Source organism: Trachurus japonicus, chromosome 3, assembly GCF_045865225.1.
Source record: "Trachurus japonicus isolate A0001 chromosome 3, Traja_1.0".
Lineage (NCBI taxonomy): Eukaryota > Metazoa > Chordata > Actinopteri > Carangiformes > Carangidae > Trachurus > Trachurus japonicus.
This window is the reverse complement of record NC_140909.1, coordinates 3,419,886-3,445,958: the sequence shown is the minus strand read 5'-3', so window position 1 is coordinate 3,445,958 and position 26,073 is coordinate 3,419,886. Positions and strand designations below refer to the sequence as shown.

General features: G+C 41.2%; 1 protein-coding gene across 1 annotated transcript in view; it reads left to right on the top strand.

The window, feature by feature from the left end:
- The first annotated feature begins 4,733 nt into the window (after nt 1-4,733).
- The window catches only part of slc12a1 (solute carrier family 12 member 1), a 33,528-nt gene continuing 12,188 nt past the window's right edge, over nt 4,734-26,073 (top strand). Inside the window, exons 1-17 of the mRNA XM_085805278.1 lie at nt 4,734-5,003; nt 6,712-6,852; nt 7,989-8,064; nt 8,728-8,823; nt 8,919-9,058; nt 9,651-9,761; nt 14,040-14,151; nt 14,559-14,686; nt 14,794-14,878; nt 17,077-17,240; nt 17,356-17,463; nt 18,874-18,997; nt 19,524-19,625; nt 20,995-21,150; nt 22,246-22,345; nt 22,753-22,864; nt 23,683-23,823. Of these exons, the coding sequence (XP_085661404.1) occupies nt 4,734-5,003; nt 6,712-6,852; nt 7,989-8,064; nt 8,728-8,823; nt 8,919-9,058; nt 9,651-9,761; nt 14,040-14,151; nt 14,559-14,686; nt 14,794-14,878; nt 17,077-17,240; nt 17,356-17,463; nt 18,874-18,997; nt 19,524-19,625; nt 20,995-21,150; nt 22,246-22,345; nt 22,753-22,864; nt 23,683-23,823 (2,166 nt within the window). The remainder of the gene's footprint in view (nt 5,004-6,711; nt 6,853-7,988; nt 8,065-8,727; nt 8,824-8,918; nt 9,059-9,650; nt 9,762-14,039; nt 14,152-14,558; nt 14,687-14,793; nt 14,879-17,076; nt 17,241-17,355; nt 17,464-18,873; nt 18,998-19,523; nt 19,626-20,994; nt 21,151-22,245; nt 22,346-22,752; nt 22,865-23,682; nt 23,824-26,073) is intronic.

Sequence of the window (26,073 nt, the reverse complement as noted above, 5' to 3'; positions counted from 1 at the left end):
CCTCTTCCCGGTTCGTCAAATTTGGACGAACTGGGACAATTTTGCATTTTGGGGCTTCAATACCAGAGGGACATTACATACGAGCAGCATGGAGGTATCTGGATGTTTTCTGGTGTGTCTTTTTGTTACGAAGACAGTTGGTCACCCCATGTTACACCAAGGGAAGCAGAGGCTGATCGAGATGCTCTAACTATGATTTATCGCGCCATGATTAGATCTGTTCTGGATTATGGTTGTAAGCCATCATTACGACTGTTCAGGTTATATCTGTGTAGCCTACTTAAAATATGTTTGAGAATAAACTGAAAATGTCAACCCAGTAGCCTTGCAATTGCAGTTTGTGCAACAGATCAGCTGCTTCTGTTGACTCACATTCATCACATACAGGTGAAATTTCAGGAAAATGTTGTGTAACTTCACTTTTGAATAATGGGTTATTTGTAGAACTTTGAATTAGATTACGTAAGCTGTGTCTAGTATTTAAAGAGCAGGTTTATGAATGAGACGACAGTGGGCGGAGCCTCAACGCTTCATTAAAGCTGCGACAGCGACACATCATCAGGGTTTGTAGCTGCAGAAAGAGACACACTCAGGTTTCCTCTGACAGTCGGTGGAGATAAAGAAGATCCAGATCTGTAGAGCCGACGGCCACCGCACACACACACACACACACACACACACACACACACCCCTCAACGCATCATTGGTCAGGAATGCAGATCATTACAGCTCCATTATCTCTGTCACCTGTGGGACTTCCTTATCGCACCTCTAGTTTCTCCTCTTCGGCCTCAAATCCCACTGACCTCAGATCAGACACTCACACACACACACACACACACACACACACACACACACACACACACACATAAGGCAGCAGGTGTGTGTGTGGTCCCACTTTCTCTTCGTCTTCATAATGAATAATGAGTTCCTCCAGTTGCAGCAACTCTAACTCTGACTGTTTCTAACGATGTTGAAAATGATAAGCAGTATATAAATCACTGTCAGTAAGGTATTGAGGACTGGATGTTATTATGGGATGTACAGAACGCACACTGCAAAAACTCAATTATCTTACCAAGAATCTTTGTCTTTCTAGTCAAAACAAATCTAGAATAAGACTCATCACATAAAAAGCAGCTTGTTTTTAGACACTTTTTACTTCTTTCAAGCAGATTTTCACTTGAAATAAGTAGAAAAATCTGATAGTGGAGCAAGTTTTTCTTTCTTATTACAAACACAAAAAACTTGCTTTCACTGGCAGATTTTTCTACTTATTTCAAGTGAAAATTTGTTTGAAACAAGTGAAAATGATCTAGAAACAAGTAAATTACTTAACGTCCTGTAAATTAAAGGGTGACCTAAAAAACTGCAGAACATCTTATTTCTGAGAGCTGAACAGCAGCAGAACAAAGCGACGTCCTGCACAAGGTGTGTGCACTGCAAAAACAATCTTACCAAGAATATTTGTCTTATTTCTAGTCAAAAAACAAATCTCATTCTACTTAAAATAAGACATAAAAAGCAGCTTGTTTTTAGACACTTTTTTGTCTTTCAAGCAGATTTTCACTTAAAATAATCTGATAGTGGAGTTTTTCTTTCTTATTACAAACACAAAAAACTTGCTTTCACTGGCAGATTTTTCTACTTATTTCAAGTGAAAATTAGTTTGAAACAAGTGAAAATGATCTAAAAACAAGTTCATTTTTAGGTGATGAGTCTTATTTTAAGTGGAAAGAGATTAGTTTTGACTAGAAATGAGACATTTTGACAAGAAATAAGAGAAATATTCTTGGAAAGATTAGAGTCTTTGCAGCAGTGGACCAGTGAGTCACCATGAACCTTAGCATCAGTGGATTATCAGTCATTAGGTTTATTAGCTCTGGTCTTCGGACCTCGCCGGCTCCCAGTGGCCTTGATTCACTGTGACCTGCAGATACAACAGCTGCTTTATTACTGAGCTGGAGAACGGACTGGACACAGATAGAGATTATTATTATTATTTAAAAAGAAAAAGACTTAATTTCATGGTTGAATCTTTATGTCACTTCATTCTCTCATGCAAATACAGTTTGTCAGTGCAGCAGCAGCACCCTCACACTGTAAAAACTTTAAATCTGTCCAAGAATATTTGTCTTATTTCTTGTAAAAATGTCTCATTTCTAGTCAAGACTAATCTCTTTCCTCTTAAAATAAGTTTTTACTTAAAGCAAGTTTTTTGTGCTTGTAATAAGAAAGAAAAACTTGCTCCACTATCAGATTTTTCTACTTATTTGAAGTGAAAATCTGCTTGAAAGAAGTAAAAAGTGTCTAAAAACAAGCTTCTTTTAATATGATGAGTCTTATTTTAAGTAGAATGAGATTTATTTTGACTAGAAATAAGACAAATATTCTTGGTAGGATTGTGAGTTTTTGCAGTGCAGCTCAGCTGGGCCGGGCTGCAGATAGATAATGTTATGAATGGATGAATGGATGAATGGGTGAATGGATGAATGGATAATGGATCGTCTGCTGTGACAGAAACTCGCTGCTCCTCCTATAAATTCCAGTGTTGGTGGATTTGCATTAAGAACCAACTCCCTGTGGCTGTAGACGCAGACTGAGCCGTGGAGCCGCGGAGCTCAGCCATCACCCGTCATGACGTGCATTAATGTTTTATTACAGTTATTTAATGATTAGAAAGCTATTACGTTTAATTATTGACTTTTACCATCGCCTCTTTACCTCTGCCGGTTATTTGCATGTAAATATGACTTCAGATCGTCGGATAAAGGATTTTACAATCAAACACTCTTAAAACATCAAATATTGAGATTGAAACTGAAGAGCACACACATTGAACGCATCGTGCAGGATTTGAAATGAGATCTTTGTGATTGGTAGATGAACACATGAGCATTTAAAGGCTGTGACTGAGCTGCAGGATGAAGCCTCGATCCACCTGCTGCTGCTAAACAGAGCAGAGCTTTGATAAGAAGCTGCAGAGGGATTTTGATTTATCTTTATTCTTTCAGCCTCTTGGAGCTCCTTTGGTTGGAGCAGCACATGCAGCTGATCTGAGAGCAGCTCAGAGGGAACCAGTCGAATTACACTGCAAAAACTCAATATCTTACCAAGAATATTTGTCTTATCTCTAGTCAAAATGTAATTTCTAGTCAAAACAAATCTAATTATAATACACATAAAATAAGACTCATCACATCTAAAAAGCAGCTTGTTTTTAGACACTTTTTACTTCTTTCAAGCAGATTTTCACTTGAAATAAGTAGAAAAATCTGATAGTGGAGCAAGTTTTTCTTATCAGCGCAAAAAACTTGCTTTCACTGACAGATTTTTCTACTTATTTCAAGTGAAAATTAGTTTGAAACAAGTGAAAATGATCTAAAAACAAGTTCATTTTTAGGCGATGAGTCTTATTTTAAGTGGAAAGAGATTAGTTTTGACTAGAAATGAGACATTTTGACAAGAAATAAGACGAATATTCTTGGAAATATTTTGAGTTTTTGCAGTGCAACTCTGAGCATTAAAACCAACATGATCTGTCTAAACGAGTCTTTACAGTCGGATCATGTTGCAACAGAGAGACGGATGCGAGTCGTTACATCCCATCTGGAAAGTTTTCACTGTGTTCCATCCGTGTTGTTCTGGTAGAAATGAACTCATAAACATTGTGCAACTTTCATTCTGTACATTATAAACTCGTGCTGCAGTATACAGTATTTATTTTCTCCTCTCGGGCTGCAAACACATCCAAGGTCAGAGCTGCAGTCATTAGCGGGCCGTTCAGCGGGCGCATAAATCACCGTGGTGTATCAGTAATAAGGAAGTTTACGTGTTAAGAGTCTTTTAAAGGCCCTTTAGAAGTCATGTGGCTGAGGAGAAGCGCCTGCGGCTGCTTCCTGTAATCCACGCTCTCATATTAACTCATTTTCCTCATGAACACGTCTGCTTCTCTTTCTGCACTGACCGGTGTTAGATAAAGTTTATCCAGTCATAGTTCATCAGTCAGATCGCACTAATGGCTCCTTTATAAGACTGGTTTCCCTCCTTATCACAGGACTTGTATTAATTATATCCTATTGGTTATTAAACTAATACCATCTCATCTCATATTAACTGCATCTGTTTCTTGCTTCATCATAGAATCATAAAAATCTCTGCAACCTTGAAACTTTTCCTACTCTGGGGTTTTATTTACCTGTAGTGAGTGGAAGTTTCCCTGTGATTCATCCGAAGGCCCGTTGCATCGTCAGGTCTGAGGAAATACCAGCATGGGCCCATAAAGTTCACCACAGAACAACATGTGCTCTGGCCCTGCACTTCACACAATAATATTAGTAATCAATTCCTCTGAACTCCGGCAGCCAGCGGCCGTTATCTCTCCTTCGGCGTTTATGACTTGGTTAATCGTTAAGCAAGTGCCTTTGTGTCCTCTTGGGGATGGAGCAAGGACATATCTGACACCCCGGCCTCGTCCACCACTTCTCCTCCTTCTCTCTGACTCTCTGAGGGTTGATCCAGACGAGCAGCCAATAGGGGACAGCTCGGCCTGCTGGGTATAAAGGTAGGTCCTCTGAGTCCAGCTGAGTTTACTTACCAGAAGCTCAGACAGAGGAGATCTGAGGGTGTGAGGAGAAGCTGCTGCTGTGTTGAGCCACAGCTGGATGAGAGAGACAAACACAACAAACACAAATACAACAACCACAACCACAACTACTGTTCTGTCTGAGAGGATGGAGAGGTTCAAGTCTAACGGAGGAGGAGGAGGAGGAGGAGGAGAACACATCAACAGCGCCTACGACCCCACGCTGGATGAACCTCCTCTCTACCAGGAGCCCAACAACGGGGAGCGCCGCACCGTCCGGCCCTCCGTGGTCAGCGCCTTCGGCCACGACACCTTGGACCGAGTTCCCAACATCGACTTCTACCGCAACGCCGGCAGCGTGAGCGGCCACCGAGCCGTCCGGCCGTCGCTGCAGGAGCTGCATGACGTCTTCCAGAAGGTGAGAGAGAGGACTTCATCATCATCATCCGCTTCTTCTCCTGCTGGTGGTGGTGGTGGTTGGTTTCTGCTGCAGCTTCGTCCTTCACACTGAAAAAACTCAACATCTTTCCAAGAATATTTGTCTTATTTCTTGTCAAAATGTCTCATTTCTAGTCAAAACTAATCTCTTTCCACTTAAAATAAGACTCATCACCTAAAAATTAACTTGTTTTTAGATCATTTTCACTTGTTTCAAACAAATTTTCACTTGAAATAAGTAGAAAAATCTGCCAGTGAAGCAAGTTTTTTGTGCTTGTAATAAGAAAGAAAAACTTGCTCCACTACCAGATGATTTTAAGTGAAAATCTGCTTGAAAGACAAAAAAAAGGGTCTAAAAACAAGCTGCTTTTTAATGTGATGAGTCTTATTTTACGTATAATGAGATTTGTTTTGACTAGAAATAAGACAAATTTACTTGGTAAGATGTTTGAGTTTTTGCAGTGAGAAAACCACAGACCATTAGCAGATTAGCAGTGCTTGTAATAAGAAAGAAAAACTTGCTCCACTTTCAGATTATTTTAATTGAAAATCTGCTTGAAAGACAAAAAAAGTGTCTAAAAACAAGCTGCTTTTTATGTGATGAGTCTTATTTTAAGTAGAATGAGATTTGTTTTTGACTAGAAATAAGACAAATATTCTTGGGGAGATTGTTTTTGCAGTGCACTCACCTTGTGCAGGACGTCACTCTCTGACTCTGCACCTGAGTCTTTGTTTTGCTGCTGTCCAGCTCTCAGAAATAAGATGTTCTGCAGTTTTTTAGGTCACAATTTAATTTACAGGACGTTAAGTAATATGTGATAATGTCAAGAAATAACAAATAATTGTGTCATAATGTCTAGAAATAATTGATTGTAATTGACAATTTCACAGACTTGGTGGAGAAACATTCTGGCCTTTCCCAAAAAAAGTTAAAACAAAAGCATTTGTAATCTTTTGCCTTTATGAAAAACATGACATTATTATGAAATGACTTGTTATTTCTTGACATTATCACGTATCTGTAGATTAAAGGGTTACTGTTTTCTGTAATGGTTCAGCAGTTCAGTGGTTTGTGACAGCGACTGTGATCAACAAACTTGACACACTTAGGAGTTTTAGTGCTTTTTATTGGGCGGTCGTATACCACGGCCCTGTGTTGCAAAAGAGTCGAGGTCAGAGGTCGTTTGGGTTTTATAGGCTGAAGTAGGTTGGGATTGTTTTCAACAGTCGACCGCAGCAGAAACGATGGTTCACCATGAACCAGTGGTTTATATAAAAACCCTCAGATTCATCAGAGAAAAGTGAAATTAGTCGACTCAAAGAATAAAATTAACTTCATGACTTGATTTAACCAACAGAAAATGACGGTGGTGCATTTAACACAGACACATTCAGTCATTTGTTATGAATGAAGCCTGAATGACCCCGGATGGTAACGGACCAGTTTATAACAACGACGGCCGTTTCTCTCAGTAGAAATGAAACACACTGACTCAGACATTTGGTTATTTAATATTTCTCTGTTCATCTTCACACAAGAGTGAAAACAAAGTTTGTCTTCTTCTGTGTGTTTGATTCCCAGGGACTGACTCTGGATCAGTGTCCACACGAGACAAATTCACATTAAGCTCAATCACCCTTGACAAACAACCTGCCATGTTTCATGTTTGCTGTTCCTTCTCCAACAGAACGGAGCCATCTCGGTCCCGGACACGGTGGAGGACGATGGCGAGGGCAGCGACGGGACGCCGTCTGACGACCTGGAGTCCAACCCCGCCCCCGTCAAGAACCAAGGAGCCTTAAAGTTCGGCTGGATAAGAGGCGTCCTGGTGAGTTATACCGACTCCCTCGGCTTTATAGGAGCAGCTAGGGTCACTCACATAACTCACACCAGGAGAGACAGAGGCCCCACCAGGACAACGGGCCCAATGGAGGCCAATGGGGGACAATTTTTTTATTTTATTTTATTAACATTTCACAAGAGAGACCTGCTCGGGGTAGGCAGCAGCAGCAAAACACAAAGTTACAGACTAACTGAACATACAGGACACACAATTTAAAGTAGTTAGTGCAAACTACAAGGTGCAAAGAATAATAGGACTGGTTAAGTACATGTGCAGACCCCCACAGACCGTCTCATCAGTCAATGGGGGCCAATGGAGGCCAACGGGCACCAATGGGTGCCAATGGAGGCCAATGGGGGCCAATGGAGACCAACGGGCACCAATGGGTGCCAATGGAGGCCAATGGAGGCCAATGGGGGCCAATGGAGACCAACTGGTGCCAAAGGGGGCCAACGGGAGCCAATGGGGTCCAATGGGCGCCAATGGAGGCCAATGGAGACCAACGGGCGCCAATGGGGTCCAATGGAGGCCAATGGAGGCCAATGGGGTCCAATGGAGGCCAATGGAGGCCAATGGGGGCCAACTGGGGCCAATGGGGGCCAATGGAGGCCAATGAGGGCCAACGGTGGCCAATGGAGACCAACGGGCGCCAATGGGGTCCAATAGGGGCCAACTGGGGCTAATGGGGGCCAAAGGAGGCCAACGGGGGCCAATGGCGGCCAACGGGAGCCAATGGGGGCCAATGGAGGCCAACTGGGGGCCAATGGGGGCAAGAGTCTGGAAGAGGAGCTGTTGAAGCTGCTGCGTTGATGATAATTAATGTTTCGTACTTTAACGTTCCAGTTTGCAGCATTTGATGATATGATGATGATGATTTGGTTTTTCAATTTCATGAGCACAAACGATATCTATATTTATAAATATTAATGAATAGATAAAAAGATGAGAGGAGAGGGGTAAATGAGTAGCACATATGAAATGAATGTAAGGACAGTCAGGCCTTCATCTTCCAGGGACAGATGTTACAGTTTCTGCCGTCTCGACAGGAATAAGAGCAGAAATCTGTGAAATCCACATTCGATACCACGACGATGAACTCTAACGGTTCTTCTGCTCCACAGGTGAGATGCATGCTGAACATCTGGGGCGTCATGTTGTTCATCCGTCTGTCCTGGGTGTTCGGTCAGGCGGGCTGGGGTGAGTACAGCACACTGTCCTACAGTCCTACAGGACCTGCAGAGAGACGCAGATCCAGTCCAGGTCTGGACCAGGTCTGGTGGTTCACACCGGTGCAGATGAAACCGAAGGCCTGAGAGCTGAGGAGGGAGGGGGTGGAGCCTTGGTTCAGAGGTCCTAACTAAACGGGTTTAGAAGCAGAGCACTGCAAAAACTCTAAATCTTTCCAAGAATATTTGTCTTATTTCTTGTCAAAATGTCTCATTTCTAGTCAAAACTAATCTCTTTCCACTTAAAATAAGACTCATCACCTAAAAATTAACTTGTTTTTAGATAATTTTCTACTTATTTCAAGTGAAAATCTGCTTGAAAGAAGTAAAAAGTGTCTAAAAACAAGCTGCTTTTAATGTGATGAGTCTTGTTTTAAGTAGAATGAGATTGTTTTGACTAGAAATAAGACAATTTTACTTGGTAAGATATTTGAATTTTTGTAGTGAGAAAACCACAAACCATTAGCAGATGGACCAGGACCAGGACCTGGACTGTCTCTGTGTCTCTGTCATGATGTTTGATGCCAGACACATTAACACCATCTCATTTTCCTTATTACCAACAAAAATACAAAAAAAAGACATGAGTCTAAAGTCCTGATGGTCTGTCGTGTCTCCGTGTCTTCGTCCTCAGGTCTGGGCATCGTGGTCATTGCTCTGAGCTGCGTGGTCACCACCATCACAGGTCTGTCCATGTCGGCCATCTGCACCAACGGGGTGGTCAGAGGAGGTGAGTCCACCGTTACATCATTACATCATCATGTGTGACCGGGTGAAATCCGATCTCACCCGATCTGACCCGGTTCTCCTGCTGCGTCTCCTCAGGTGGAGCCTACTACCTCATATCTCGTAGTCTGGGTCCAGAGTTCGGTGGATCCATCGGCCTCATCTTCGCCTTCGCCAACGCCGTGGCCGTGGCCATGTACGTGGTGGGCTTCGCCGAGACGGTGGTGGAGCTGCTCGTGGTGCGTAACGTCCTAACGCTCTGATGATGCACTGCAAAAACTCAATATCTGACCAAGAATATCTGTCTTATTTCTAATCAAAACAAATCTCATTATACTGTACTTAAAATAAGTATTTTTTAGACAGTTTTCACTTGTTTCAAACTAATTTTCAATTGAATTAAGTAGAAAAATCTGCCAATGAAAGTAAGTTTTTTGTGCTTGTAATAAGAAAGAAAAACTTGCTCCACTATCACTACTTATTTTAAGTAGAATGAGATTTGTTTTGACTAGAAATTACATTTTATAAGTAATCTGATAGTGGAGCAAGTTTTTCTTTCTTATAACAAGCACAAAAACTTGCTGTCACTGGCAGATTTTTCTACTTATTTCAAGTGAAAATTAGTTTGAAACAAGTGAAAATGATCTAAAAACAAGTTAATTTTTAGGTGATGAGTCTTATTTTAAGTGGAAAGAGATTAGTTTTGACTAGAAATGAGACATTTTGACGAGAAATAAGACAGATACTCTTGGGAAGGTTTAGAGTTTTTGCAGTGTGAGGTGTAGAGAGGTTCTGGTTCTGAGGTTCTGACCCGGCTCTGTGTATCTTCAGGATTACGATGTCCTCATGACGGACCCGATGAACGACATCCGGATCGTGGGCTGCATCACGGTGGTGCTGCTGCTGGGAATCTCGGTGGCCGGGATGGAGTGGGAGGCCAAGGTGAGACCCAACGAACCGGTCAGAACCGGTCAGAACTGGTCCTCGGCCCTCGGTCCTCGGTCCTCGGTCCTCGGTCCTCGTTCCGGTTCTGAAGACCGAGATCATGCTGCGTTCAAAACAACTCGGAGGTCGGAAATCCCAACTCGGAAATTTCCGACTTCTGACATCATTGCGTTCACGCTGCAGGAACTCGGAAGAAAAAAACCATGGATACCTGAAGGAAGTTTGTCGTATTGTGGCTCATCGCTGAATATGAAAAATCAATGCAGCAGTATGATGTTTATTTTGGAGGAGAGGAGACGCTGCAGATGAGTGCACATATAATGTTACAGCCTTGATAACAGTTGAACCTTATTTCCGTCACATACGAGGAACACAATTTCACACCATGCAACAATCACAGCTTAATATACCGTATTTCCTCTAATAGAGGCCGAGGCCTTTATTTACTTTAGCTGCCCAGGGGAACCGGCCTGTATTGGAGACCGGCTTATATTTGAGAGAGGCTATTATTTCTTCCTCTGTTTCATGCTGGTGCTCAAATTTGACAGTTACCGTGCTCAGTTTTCATTCTGCCTACAATTAATTATATTTTTTAGCGTCGCAAATCGGGTAGTGACACGCCATGCTGCTAAAGCTCTCTTCGGTCGAGTTGTCAGTGACTGTTTCCTTGAAGCGTGGGTTCATGTGGCACTTCAGATCTAGCTACTGCCATCTGCTGGCACTTGTGTGTTTGGCCGCCTGAGACCAGTGCATCCACAGTGACTGAAATTCAGGTTTTTTCTGTTTGTTTGTTTTTTTCCCATTGACCCGGCCTGTATTTGGGGCCGGCCTTTATTTGTTCGTGTAAACCACGCCCCCGGCCATTATAACAGACCCGGCTATTAAATAGATACCGGCTACTATTAGAGGAAATACGGTAAACGTATTTCATATAGGCTACTGCAATAATACACAAAAAATATGCATTCAAACCTCAACAAATAACTTAAAATGTCTAAATTCTAACCGTTTAAGACGAGGGCTGCCATGTTTTGATGTTGTCGTGACGTCAACTTGGAAAGTCGGAGCTCTGATATGATACCAGAGTTTCCGACCTGTAATTTTCGAGTTTGACGCCGTTCAATTCATTTTTTACAACTCGGAGCTCGTTTTTTTCCGACTTCCGAGTTGTCTTGAACGCAGCATGATGAGACTTGACGGTGTTGACCCTCTGGTGACTTGACGGTGTTGACCCTCTGGAGACTTGACGGTCTTGACCCTCTGGAGACTTGACGGTCTTGACCCTCTGGTGACTTGACGGTGTTGACCCTCTGGAGACTTGACGGTGTTGACCCTCTGGAGACTTGACGGTCTTGACCCTCTGGTGACTTGACGGTCTTGACCCTCTGGTGTCTTGACGGTGTTGACCCTCTGGTGACTTGACGGTGTTGACCCTCTGGAGACTTGACGGTCTTGACCCTCTGGTGACTTGACGGTCTTGACCCTCTGGTGTCTTGACGGTGTTGACCCTCTGGTGACTTGACGGTGTTGACCCTCTGGAGACTTGACGGTCTCGACCCTCTGGTGACTTGACGTTGTTGACCCTCTGGAGATTTGACGGTCCTGACCCTCTGGTGTCTTGACGGTCTTGACCCTCTGGAGACTTGACGGTGTTGACCCTCTGGTGACTTGACGGTGTTGACCCTCTGGAGACTTGACGGTGTTGACCCTCTGGAGACTTGACGGTGTTGACCCTCTGGTGTTTTGACGGTGTTGACCCTCTGGAGACTTGACGGTCTTGACCCTCTGGAGACTTGACGGTCTTGACCCTCTGGTGTCTTGACGGTGTTGACCCTCTGGTGACTTGACGGTGTTGACCCTCTGGTGACTTGACGGTGTTGACCCTCTGGTGACTTGACGGTCTTGACCCTCTGGTGACTTGACGGTCTTGACCCTCTGGTGACTTGACGGTGTTGACCCTCTGGTGACTTGACGGTGTTGACCCTCTGGTGACTTGACGGTCTTGACCCTCTGGTGACTTGACGGTGTTGACCCTCTGGTGACTTGACGGTGTTGACCCTCTGGTGACTTGACGGTGTTGACCCTCTGGTGACTTGACGGTGTTGACCCTCTGGTGTCTTGACGGTCTTGACCCTCTGGAGACTTGACGGTGTTGACCCTCTGGAGACTTGACGGTGTTGACCCTCTGGAGACTTGACGGTGTTGACCCTCTGGTGACTTGACGGTGTTGACCCTCTGGTGACTTGACGGTCTTGACCCTCTGGTGTCTTGACGGTGTTGACCCTCTGGTGTCTTGACGGTCTTGACCCTCTGGAGACTTGACGGTGTTGACCCTCTGGAGACTTGACGGTGTTGACCCTCTGGTGACTTGACGGTGTTGACCCTCTGGTGTCTTGACGGTCTTGACCCTCTGGAGACTTGACGGTGTTGACCCTCTGGAGACTTGACGGTGTTGACCCTCTGGTGACTTGACGGTGTTGACCCTCTGGTGACTTGACGGTCTTGACCCTCTGGTGTCTTGACGGTCTTGACCCTCTGGTGTCTTGACGGTGTTGACCTTCTGGTGACTTGACGGTGTTGACCCTCTGGTGTCTTGACGGTGTTGACCCTCTGGAGACTTGACGGTCTTGACCCTCTGGAGACTTGACGGTGTTGACCCTCTGGTGTCTTGACGGTGTTGACCTTCTGGTGACTTGACGGTGTTGACCCTCTGGTGACTTGACGGTCTTGACCCTTTGGAGACTTGACGGTCTTGACCCTCTGGAGACTTGACGGTGTTGACCCTCTGGTGACTTGACGGTCTTGACCCTCTGGTGTCTTGACGGTCTTGACCCTTTGGAGACTTGACGGTCTTGACCCTCTGGAGACTTGACGGTGTTGACCCTCTGGTGTCTTGACGGTGTTGACCTTCTGGTGACTTGACGGTGTTGACCCTCTGGTGACTTGACGGTCTTGACCCTCTGGTGTCTTGACGGTGTTGACCCTCTGGTGTCTTGACGGTCTTGACCCTCTGGAGACTTGACGGTGTTGACCCTCTGGAGACATGACGGTGTTGACCCTCTGGTGACTTGACGGTGTTGACCCTCTGGTGTCTTGACGGTCTTGACCCTCTGGAGACTTGACGGTGTTGACCCTCTGGAGACTTGACGGTGTTGACCCTCTGGTGACTTGACGGTGTTGACCCTCTGGTGACTTGACGGTCTTGACCCTCTGGTGTCTTGACGGTCTTGACCCTCTGGTGTCTTGACGGTGTTGACCTTCTGGTGACTTGACGGTGTTGACCCTCTGGTGTCTTGACGGTGTTGACCCTCTGGAGACTTGACGGTCTTGACCCTCTGGTGTCTTGACGGTCTTGACCCTTTGGAGACTTGACGGTCTTGACCCTCTGGAGACTTGACGGTGTTGACCCTCTGGTGTCTTGACGGTGTTGACCCTCTGGAGACTTGACGGTGTTGACCCTCTGGTGACTTGACGGTCTTGACCCTCTGGAGACTTGACGGTCTTGACCCTCTGGTGTCTTGACGGTCTTGACCCTCTGGTGTCTTGACGGTCTTGACCCTCTGGTGACTTGACGGTCTTGACCCTCTGGTGTCTTGACGGTCTTGACCCTCTGGTGTCTTGACGGTCTTGACCCTCTGGTGTCTTGACGGTCTTGACCCTCTGGTGACTTGACGGTGTTGACCCTCTGGTGACTTGACGGTGTTGACCCTCTGGTGACTTGACGGTGTTGACCCTCTGGTGTCTTGACGGTGTTGACCCTCTGGTGACTTGACGGTCTTGACCCTCTGGTGTCTTGACGGTCTTGACCCTCTGGTGTCTTGACGGTCTTGACCCTCTGGTGACTTGACGGTGTTGACCCTCTGGTGTCTTGACGGTGTTGACCCTCTGGTGTCTTGACGGTGTTGACCCTCTGGTGTCTTGACGGTGTTGACCCTCTGGAGACTTGACGGTGTTGACCCTCTGGAGACTTGACGGTGTTGACCCTCTGGAGACTTGACGGTGTTGACCCTCTGGAGACTTGACAGTGTTGACCCTCTGGTGTCTTGACGGTCTTGACCCTTTGGTGACTTGACGGTGTTGACCCTCTGGAGACTTGACGGTGTTGACCCTCTGGTGACTTGACGGTGTTGACCCTCTGGAGACTTGACGGTGTTGACCCTCTGGAGACTTGACGGTGTTGACCCTCTGGAGACTTGACGGTGTTGACCCTCTGGAGACTTGACGGTGTTGACCCTCTGGTGACTTGACGGTGTTGACCCTCTGGTGTCTCCGTAGGCCCAGCTGGTGCTGCTGGTCATCCTGCTGGTCGCCATCGTCAACGTGTTCGTGGGACTCTTCATCCCCGCCACAGTGGACAAGAAATCTAAAGGCTTCTACAACTTCAACAGTAAGACGTCCTCCTAGTGTCTGGTCTCCTGCTGTGAGCTGCTGCTTTAGGAACTGGTGGATGCACCAACACCACACGCTGTAGTTTTCTACACAAACACCAGACGCTGTAGTTTTCTATGCAATAATGGTTCAATTAGATTTGACTTTTGTTTTTTGTTAGAATTGTTTGTTTCTTTGTGTGTGTTTTTTGTCTATCTATCTATCTATCTATCTATCTATCTATCTATCTATCTATCTATCTATCTATCTATCTATCTATCTATCTATCTATCCATCCATCCATCCATCCATCCATCCATCCATCCATCCATCCATCCATCCATCCATCCATCCATCCATCCATCCATCTTTCTACTCGTTAAGCTCCTCAACTCATCTCTCTCTCTCTTTTTTTTCTCTTCACAGGCAAGATCTTCATGAATAACTTTGCTCCGAACTTCCGAGAACCTGAAACCTTCTTCTCGGTGTTTTCCATCTTCTTCCCGGCGGCGACGGGGATCCTGGCTGGAGCCAACATCTCTGGAGACCTGAAGGTAGGAACAGGAAGAGAAAGAAGCTGTCGCCGTGGTAACGAGGTTTCCTCCGCTGGGATGTCACCGTTTCCTCTAACAGAGCTGCTGCTTGTTGTGTTGTGTTACAGGATCCTTCGAAAGCCATTCCCAAAGGAACGTTACTGGCCATCCTCATCACCGGGGTCACCTACCTGGCCGTGGCGCTGTGTGTCTGTAAGTAGCCAACTATACCACCGTGTGTTGTTCATATTGATAGATATCACGTGACGTCACACAGCGTTCGCAGCCGGTCACAGCGCCATCTTGGGTACCGACTTCCAAAGGCAGTCTATGGGCTGTGACATCAAATCTCACAAAAATAGTGGATAAACCTTTTTTTATTACATGGCACTATTGAATATCGTATTCCGATAATTTATTGATATTTCTGATATTTATTTACATCTTGATTTTGCATTTAACAGTCTGTTATTCCTGTTTAACAGATCGTTGCTAAGTAAAATACACTAGGTAGGGACGCCGCTCTGATCAGCGCAGCACAGAAAAGAGAAACTATGCAGGATATTTACTTTCTGTTTCATTTTTTACCGTCATTAAACAGCTTGGGAGACATGTAGCCTACGCCAAGGGAGGCTGCCTCACTCTACTGAGTGTGAGCAGCACGTACGTTCACGTTGCTTTCGTGAATTGTAAACACACAGACGCCCCCTCGGTTTTAGCGTCCAGCAGTTTAGCAGCTAATGCAACAGCAGTGATGGATAACTGTACCGGAGAGCCTCAACATGAGCTTCATCTGAGGAATAAACGGCAGCTTTTACCTGACGGGAGACCGACGCCTGAGCTACGGTAGCTAACAGCTAGCAGCTTTTACCTACTTTCTCTCTCTCTCTCTCTCCCTCCCTCCCTCCCTCCCTTTCTTATACACGCACACGCGCGCACACACACACACACACACACACACACGGCCCAGGTTGTCTGTCATATCTGTTGTAAACCTTGTAATAACAGCTTGTTGAGTACAGTTAACACTATTGCTGCCTCGGTTTGAGTGTGGATTAATAGTTAACGGTTTGTTTAATGTGAGTGGTGGTCATCGCGTCCTGATGAGTTGGGTTTTAATAACAGCTGAGCTGATAACGTAACTGTGTAGATGGCGTGGATTGTGATGAGAAGGTGTTGCGCATATTAAGACTTATTTGTGCAAACCATTGTGCAAAACCTGTTTGTTGTGCCTTTTTGCGTGATAAGATGATTTGCCGAATTCTTCTTCCATTCCTGCAGCCTTTTGTCTCAATGTTAACGATGCAAAATGTCCAGATATTTTATTACTTTATGAAAATGTCTGTGAGTTAAAAAAGAAAAAAGAAGTGGGCTACGCATTTTTGATTTGATTTGGCTTTTCGTGTATTTGGTTAAACACATATAAGTAACAGGAGAGAGACAGTGAGCGAGAGAGAGAGAGAGAGACGAGGAGAGAGAGAGAGAGGTCCGCTGGGTGAGCTAGATTAAGTTTTAACGGGAGAGAGAGCGGCGCACCGCGCTGTCAAAGATCGTCTCAGCAGAAATGGTGTGTGCTTTCAAGGCAAGGCCATCAGAATGAGAAATATCCATATCCAAACTACATCAGGCAGCAGTCATTTCTGGTCAGAGAGGATGTGGCTGCACTGAGCTGAATAGAGGTTAACTCAGTGTTCGGTACCCAGCATGGCGGCGGCCAGGTGGAACACACCGTGACGTCACCTACTGATAAGTATCTATATCAACTGATCATGTCAAGAAGTAGCCAAGAAATAACAATTAATTACGTAGTTATGTCAAGAAATAACAATTAATTGTCAAGATTGCACATGCTTTTCATGCTTTGAAATTTTTTTGGAAAAAACTGAATTTTTCTCCACCAAGTCTTTGAAATTGACTGTTATTTCTGGGTTGTTTCTTCGCAATCAATCATTATTTCTTGGCGATATTTCTCAACAACTATGAAATTGACTGTTTTTCTATTTCTTGACATTATTATGTAATTAAATTTTTTTTCTTGGCTATTTCTTGACATTATCAAGTAATTAATAGTTTTTTCTTGGCTATTTCTTGACATTATCAAGTAATTAATCGTTTTTTCTTGGCTATTTCTTGACATTATCAAGTAATTAATTCCTTTTTTCTTGGCTCTCAAAGGGAATTTTAAATCGAAAGCAACTGGACTTGGTTATTTATTTTCGAGACAAATAACAAAGTCCAGTTGCTTTCGATTTAAAATTTCCTTTGAGATACTATTACCTGGACAAATGAGAATATGCACCGGCTTTTTCTTGGCTAATAATAATAACAACACACATTTGCATACATACACACACCCAAAAAATTAAAACACAGAGGAGTTAGAAGTACTGTTCTTCTCTGTGATTGGTCAGCCGGCACCGTGGTCCATGACGCCACAGGAAACACCAACGACACGGTTCCCATAGGGACGAAGTGCGAGGGCCCGTCCGCTCTGGCCTGCGAGTTGGGATGGAACTTCACTTCCTGTTACGAGCCGAAGGCAGAATGCAAGTTTGGCTCCATGAACAGCTTCCAGGTAAAAACACCTACAGTACATATACAGTATACACATATATATATATATATATATACATACACAGGTGTGTGTGTGTGTGTTCTGTCCTCTGACGCTGTCCTCTGATTGGCTGCAGCTGATGACCATGGTGTCCGGCTGGGGGCCGCTTATCATCGCCGGGACCTTCTCCGCCACGCTGTCCTCGGCTCTGGCTTCACTCGTCAGCGCTCCCAAAGTCTTCCAGGTCGGTTCTTCTCCTCCGAGACGCCACGAGATGATGAAAAACCTCTGAAAAACCTATTCATTCATTCATTCATTCATAGAAAAGCAGCCAAACTTCCACAAAGTATCAAAATACATGAAATGGCAAAACACAAAGTCCGCACACCAGAAGCAGCTCCAAAGTTATTCTTTATTATCAGATAGATAGATAGATTTTTGGAGAAATCTTTAACACTTTTTTCATTATTATATCTTTGCTTTTTTCTAGAATTCTTTTTTGACTTTTTTTAGAAGATTTTCTTCTTTTTTTTTTAATCTTACCACTTTTTTCCCCCCCAATTTTTAATTTATTTTTAACTTTTTGAAATTTTACCACTTTTTGTAGAAAAATTTTTTTGAGAAAATTTTACGAACTTTTGCGAGAAATTTAAATTTTTTTTTTTTTTTTTTTCTCTTTGAGAATTTTTACCACGTTTTTCTAGAAATGTTTAAACGTTTTTGGTGAAATTGTACCAGTTTTTTTCCAGAAATTTCTCTACAATATTTCCAAAAATGCACGCCATTGGCCCTAATTTGAATGTACTGTACATTGACTAAAAAAGTAACATTATTTAGTCTTCAAACTGTTGAACATGGAAGATGATCTCTAAAATTAAACCATCTCATTTACACTTTGGGAATTACTTTGTTTCAGCGTTAATCTCCTAATAGATAGATAGATAGATAGATAGATAGATAGATAGATAGATAGATAGATAGATAGATAGAACTTTATTCATCCCGAAGGAAATTATTTGGCCAGGCCGCTCCAGAGAAAATACTTAATTAAAGAAATAGATAGGATACAAGGAGGAAAATATATGACAAAAATATATCCTGCAATGTCTAGACAATATACACAACAAAGATAATAGATAGATAGATAGATAGACAGATAGATAGATAGATAGATAGATAGATAGATAGATAGATAGATAGATAGATAGATAGATAGATAGATAGATAGATAGATAGATAGATAGATATAACTTTATTCATGGCCCAATAATTTCCTTCGAGATGAATAAGGTTATGTCTGTCTATCTATCTATCTATCTATCTATCTATCTGTCTGTCTGTCTGTCTGTCTGTCTGTCTGTCTGTCTGTCTGTCTGTCTGTCTGTCTGTCTGTCTGTCTGTCTGTCTGTCTGTCTGTCTATCTATCTATCTATCTATCTATCTATCTATCTATTAGGAGATTAACGCTGAAACAAAGTAATTCCCAAAGTGTAAATTTGCACAGCAACAACTGAATGTTAACATGTTTACTCAGTACTACTACGGTTTATGGATATTACTTTGACTGAGATATTCTATTCTAAAGTATTGTGTCATAATGAAGGTTGCCCATGGCAACATCAACGTGACATTACATCATCATCCATCTCCTCAGGCTCTGTGTAAAGACAACATCTACAAAGCTCTGCACTTCTTCGCCAAAGGACACGGCAAGAACGACGAGCCGCTCCGCGGCTACGTCCTCACCTTCATCATCTCTGTGGGCTTCATCCTCATCGGTCGGTTCAACGCTCCATCATCATCATCCTCTTCATCTTCATCATCATCCTCTTCTGCACTGCAAAAACTCTACATCTTTCCAAGAATATTTCTCTTATTTCTTGTCAAAATGTCTCATTTCTAGTCAAAACTAAACTCTTTACACTTAAAATAAGACTCATCACCTATAAATTAACTTGTGTTTAGATCATTTTCACTTGTTTCAAACTAATTTTCACTTGAAATAAATAGAAAAATCTGCCAGTCAAAGCAAGTTTTTTGTGTTTGTAATAAGGAAGAAAAACTTTCTCCACTATCAGATTTTTCTACTTATTTCAAGTGAAAATCTGCTTGAAAGAAGTAAAAAGTGTCTAAAAACAAGCTACTTTTAATGTGATGAGTCTTACTTTAAGTAGAATTAGATTAGTTTTGACTAGAAATAAGACAAATATTCTTGGTAAGATGTAGAGTTTTTACAGTGTAGCTGCTTCAGTTCTTCTCAGGTGTTAAATGAACGCGTCTTGTGGTTGTTTTGTTGTTTTGTAGGAGACCTCAACGTCATCGCTCCCATCATCTCCAACTTCTTCTTGGCGTCTTACGCTCTCATCAACTTCTCCTGCTTCCACGCCTCCTGGGCCAAGTCTCCAGGTGGGTTTCAGCCTTTAGCTTTCATTGTTTCATTGTTTAATTTGGTTTTATTTGGATCTCCATCAGCTGCAGCTTTCTTCCCGGGTCCAGTACATCACAACAAAAAATTAAAAGCAAATGTGAAGAGTTAGCGTTGAGAATAGAGAAACAAAAAACAAAAAAAAAGATGAAAATGAGATACAACAATGCTTCAAAATCTCACCAATTCACTCATTCTGCATCATTCTCTTTTATTATTTCATTTGTATATCTTTATATTTAATATCCATTATTTTAAGATGGATATTCTATAATATATTCTAATAATCTATATCTATATAGATATTATTCCTTACTTTTCTGGGCAAATTGAGTCGTAGGCAACTGGAACTGGAAAGTCTCACTAGTCCGCACTAGCTAGACGAGTATTCCTCACTGAATAATATTATTCTTTAACGTAATTCATTTATTAATAATAATTCCATAACTTCGGTAACACTAATAAGTACACACTATTACTATATTACACTATATTACTAAGCATTAGTTAAGCATTAATAAATACTGAATTCTTCATTTATAACTCATGAATACTCATTAGTATGTAGTTTATAAATAGAGTTAGTGCTGATCAATGATGAGTAAAACATTTCTAACTGTGTTTATAAACCGCATACTAATGAGTATTCATGTGTTATAAATGATGAACTCAGTATTTAATGTCTAACTAATGCTTACACTGCAAAAACTCAAAATGTTTCCAAGAATATTTGTCTTATTTCTAGTCAAAATGTCTAATTTCTAGTCAAAACAAATCTAATTATACATAAAATAAGACTCATCACATTAAAAAGCAGCTTGTTTTTAGACATTTTTTACTTCTTTTAAGCAGATTTTCACTTGAAATAAGTAGAAAAATCTGATAGTGGAGCAAGTTTTTCTTTCTTATTACAAGCACAAAAAACCTGCTCTGGCAGATTTTTCTACTTATTTCAAGTGAAAATGAGTTTGAAACAAGTGAAAATGATCTGAAAACAAGTTAATTTTTAGGTGATGAGTCTTATAGAGATTAGTTTTGACTAGAAATGAGACATTTTGACAAGAAATAAGACAAATATTCTTGGAAAGATTTTGAGTTTTTGCAGTGTAATAGTGTGCACTTACTGTATTATAAAGTGTATGTATCTATTTAAGAGATGTTTTTTCACTAACAATTAGAATTTTCTGATGCTAATAGTTTGTTCAAAGCGTTTGGGGAGTAGGTTCCAGCAAACATGGACATCACAGCTCTTTTACTGTAGTTTGTCTGATGAAAGATTTAGACTTTCTTGTGTTTCCCGTCGTCCCTTCTCCCGCTCTGCTCTGGTTTAATCCGTCCTTCTCCTCCCAGGTTGGAGACCGGCGTATAAATACTACAACATGTGGCTGTCGCTGTTCGGAGCGATCATCTGCTGCGCCGTCATGTTCGTCATCAACTGGTGGGCGGCGCTGCTCACCTACGTCATCGAGATCCTCCTCTACATCTACGTCACCGTCAAGAAGCCAGGTGAGACAGATAGATAGATAGATAGATAGATAGATAGATAGATAGATAGATAGATAGATAGATAGATAGATAGATAGATAGATAGATAGGCCTAGGGCAATGGTTCTCAAGTGGGGTCCTTGAGAAGGCTCAAGGGGGGTTTTTCTTTGAATTTTACCACTTTTTCTCTAATTTTTAAAGTTTTTTTAAGAAATCTTTAACACTTTTTTTTATTATTTTACCAACTTTTTCTAGACAATTTTCAACTTTTTTTTTTTTCGTAATTTTAGAATTTTTTTTTTTAGAAATCTTACCACTTTTTCATTTTTTTTTTTTTTTTGAGAATTGAGAAATTTGAGAAATGTTTAAACGTTTTTGTTCACCTGTTCACCTGTAAAATGGCAAACATGAGGTCCGCACACCAGAAGCAGTTCCAAAGTTATTCTCTATTAGATAGATAGATAGATAGATAGATAGATAGATAGATAGATAGATAGATAGATAGATAGATAGATAGATTACTTTATTTAATCCCCTAGGGCAATGGTCCTCAAAGTGGGGTCCTTGAGAAGGTTCAACTTTTTCTTTAAATTTTACCACTTTTTCTAAAATTTTTAAAGTTTTCTTTATCTTTCTAAATCACTTTTTTTGGGGGGGGGGGGGGATTTTTTTTTTTTTTTAAGAAATTTTACCACTTTTTCTAGAATTTATTTTTTTCCTTTTAAGGAAAATTTTACCAACTTTTTCTAGAATTTTTTTTTTTTTTTTTTTTTTTTTAGAAATTTTAGATTTTTTTTTTTTTAGAAATCTTACCACTTTTTTAATTTTTCTTTTTCAAATTTTTTTTTTTTAGAAATTTTACCACTTTTTCTAGAATTTTGTTTCTTTTTTTTAGGAAAATTTTTACCAACTTTGTCTAGAATTTTTTATTTTTTTATTTTTTTTTGAAATTTTAGAATTTTTTTCTTTTAGAAATCTTACCACTTTTTCAATTTTTATTTTTCAATTTTTGAGAATTTTTACCACTTTTTTCTAGAAATGTTTAAATGTTTTTGTTCACCCGTTCACCTGTTCACCCGTTCACCCGTTCACCTGTCCTCCCTGCTCCTCCCTCAGATGTGAACTGGGGTTCGTCCACTCAGGCCGTCACCTTCGTGAGCGCCGTCAGCAACGCTCTGTCTCTGTCCGGGGTCGAGGACCACGTCAAGAACTTCAGGTAAAGTCCTAAACCCTCAACTAGAGCTGCAACTAACGGTTATCTTCATTATCGATTTATCTGTCTATTATTCAAACCATTAATAATAATAATAAAATGGTAAAAAATGTCTAAAAACATCAATCGGTGTTTCTCAAACCACCAGACGACATCGTCCTCTAATGTCTTTTTTGTCCACAAACCAAAGAGAGACTCAGTTTATTGTCATAAAGGAACAAAGAAACCAGAAATATTCACATTGAAGAAGCTGGAATCAGAGAATCTGGAGCTTTTTTTCTTTATAAAAACGACTCAAACTGATTATTAGATTATCAGAATAGTTGAGGATTCATTTTAAAATGGATTATTGTTGGATGAATTGATGAATGGTTGCAGCTCTAACCTGAACCTTGCTGTCTGTGCCTCAGGCCTCAGATTCTGGCTCTAACCGGTTCGGCTCGCAGCCGCCCGGCGCTGCTGGACTTGGCCCACTCCTTCTCCAAGACCTACGGCCTCTGTCTCACCGCAGAAGTGTTCGTGGTGAGATCACTATCCTCTCAACTCATCGTCCTTAAATCTTTATGTAAATATCAACCATCCGCTCGTCACCTGGAAATAACAGAAACGAGGGAAATGTCGACGTCTGATACCTGAGACTAGAAGTTCATTGTGAAGTATCAGACACACCAGTGGTGTAGTCTATGTGGTACTCAGGTTTACTCAGTATACTCACTGAAAATACATAAATACTTCAGTATAGCCAGTACAACTAAACTATCTAACTAAAGTAAATGTCAATGGTTCTCAAAGTGGGAGGGTTGACAGGCTTCAAGGCTCCACTACTTTTTATGGAAATGTTACCACTTTTTACTAGAATTGCTTTGAGAAATTTTACCGGTTTCTTCTCAAATTTTCTGTTCTACTTTTTACTATTTTTTAAAGATTTTTTTTTTTTTTTACGCCTTTTTGTGTTATCATTTGCCCCCCCACCCTTTTTGAGAAATTTGACCAAATTTTACCAAATTTTTTGAAAAATTTTGCCACTTTTTCTAGAATTCTTGAGTGATTTTACCAGTTTCTTCTCATTAAAAAAAAAAAAACTTTGTACTGTTTACTATATACTATTACTATTACTTTTACCACTTTTTTTGTTATTATTGTTTGTCTTTTTTCTTTTGAATTTTTTTACCACTTTTCCTAGAATTTCTTAGAGCAATGTTACCAGTTTCTTCTAAAATTTTTTAAACTTTTTTTTTATTTTTTTTTTTTTAGAAATTTTACCACTTTTTCTGAGAAATTTTACCAGATTTTTCAAGTAAAAAAAAAACTAAAATTTTAGTGTGTGTGTGTGTGTTCAGGGCCCGCGGTCGGAGGCTCTGGAGCAGATGAACGCTGGGATGGAGAAGAACCAGCTGTGGCTCAGGAAGAACAAGCGCAAGGCGTTCTACGCTGCCGTGGCGTGTGACGAGTTCAGGGAAGGAGCCGAGACGCTGCTGCAGGTCGGTGGCAACGACGTCTTTCACATTTATTTTTTTATTTTTTATTTTTTAAATGGGAACAGTAGCTACATATTGATGGACATTGACATGTAAATCTGTGGGATTGTTGCCAAGTGGCTAATTTCCATCCCAAGTCCCACACTGCAAAAACTCAAAATCTTACCAAGAATATTTGTCTTATTTCTAGTCAAAATAAATCTCATTTTACCTAAAATAAGACTCATCACATTAAAAAGCAACTTGTTTTTAGACACTTTTTACTTCTTTCAAGCAGATTTTCACTTGAAATAAGTAGAAAAATCTGATAGTGGAGCAAGTTTTTCTTTCTTATTACAAGCACAAAAAACTTGCTTTCACTGGCAGATTTTTCTACTTATTTCAAGTGAAAATTAGTTTGAAACTAGTGAAAATGATCTAAAAACAAGTTAATTTTTAGGTGATGAGTCTTATTTTAAGTGGAAAGAGATTAGTTTTGACTAGAAACGAGACATTTAGACAAGAAATAGGCTAAGACAAATATTCTTGGAAAGATTTAGAGTTTTTGCAGTGCATTGGCAGGTTGATGTTAGACATAAAAAACAATGACGATAAAAAGTACAAAAGGTAAAAAAGTGCAAGAGGCAGGACTATAGGACAACACAACACACCTTGACATCTTACACAAAACATACATAAACCAGCAGTTAACTGACCAAAGACGGTAAAAAGATGAGACTGACCCACATTAACACTGAGATTAATGTGTAACCGGGGAGTTCTGATCAGAAACAGCTTTTATTGCCACACACACACACACACACACACACATAGACACACACAGAGTATCTATTGCTGTGTTATGACACTGACCTGGGAGCTGCTATAAGGATGCGGTTAATGAGGGAACGGTCTCATGGCGCCGTGTTTCTCTGCGTTTCTCTGCGTGCAGATAAGAGCTGGACTCTCTTCAAACCGCTGCAGATTAAAAGCTATAACTGATTAACGCTGCGTTGGACGACCAGTCGCCGTCGCTGCAGACGGAAGAAGATCTGCACTGCAAAAACTCAAAATCTTTCCAAGAATATTTGTCTTATTTCTAGTCAAAACAAATCTAATTATACTAAAAATAAGACTCATCACATTAAAAGCAGCTTGTTTATAGACACTTTTTACTTCTTTCAAGCAGATTTTCACTTGAAATAAGTAGAAAAATCTGATAGTGGAGCAAGTTTTTCTTTCTTATTACAAGCACAAAAAACTTGCTTTCACTGGCAGATTTTTCTACTTATTTCAAGTGAAAATTAGTTTGAAACAAGTGAAAATGATCTAAAAACAAGTTAATTTTTAGGTGATGAGTCTTATAGAGATTAGTTTTGACTAGAAATGAGACATTTTTACAAGAAATAAGACAAATATTCTTGGAAAGATTAGAGTTTTTGCAGTGTGCTCAGATTTAACTCGTGGCAGTAAAACGTCTCTCAGACGACATTTGGCAGATTGAGTTTCTTTTCTTTTCTTTTCTTCCTTTAGTTAATGAAGAGAGCAGCTTTTAAAGAACTCTGATTCTGATTCTGGGTTTTTATCTTCTTTTTTTTTTGCAACAATATCTTTATTTATTCCCAGACATAATAATAACACATAGCCTACATATAACCACTGGGACTCAAAACCGTGCAGAACTCATGTCTTATGGCGACTTATGGCTTTTTCCACCAAACCAGACAAGTCTTTATTCTCCAGAAACTTTCTAAAGGGCCCAGATGTGATCAGATGTAGGCTGTTTACCCCTGATTGCATACCGTATGTGATCTTTTCTAAGGGCAGAGTTGCTGTTAATTCTGAAAGCCATTTACCCATCCTTGGTCCATCCACCTCTTTCCAAGCAGCTGCAATGAGTCTCTTGGCCAACAACAGTTACAGGCCTATACACTGCAAAAACTCAAAATCTGTCCAAGAATATTTGTCTTATTTCTTGTCAAAATGTCTCTTTTCTAGTCAAAACTAATCTCTTTCCACTTAAAAATAAGACTCATCACCTATAATTAAGCAATATATCACGACAAGCCGTGGTATATGCTCATTCTACCACGGCTAAGGGGCGTTGTTCCCCCTTGGAGTGGTATAATGAGCATATACCACGGACTGGAGTGATATATTGCTTTTATAAAACGGTTACCAATAAAGGCAATATGAAAGAGGGATACGCAATCAATTTCATGTAGTTTTATTCAACCAGAAATAAATAAAATAGCCTCACTGTGAAAAAATAGT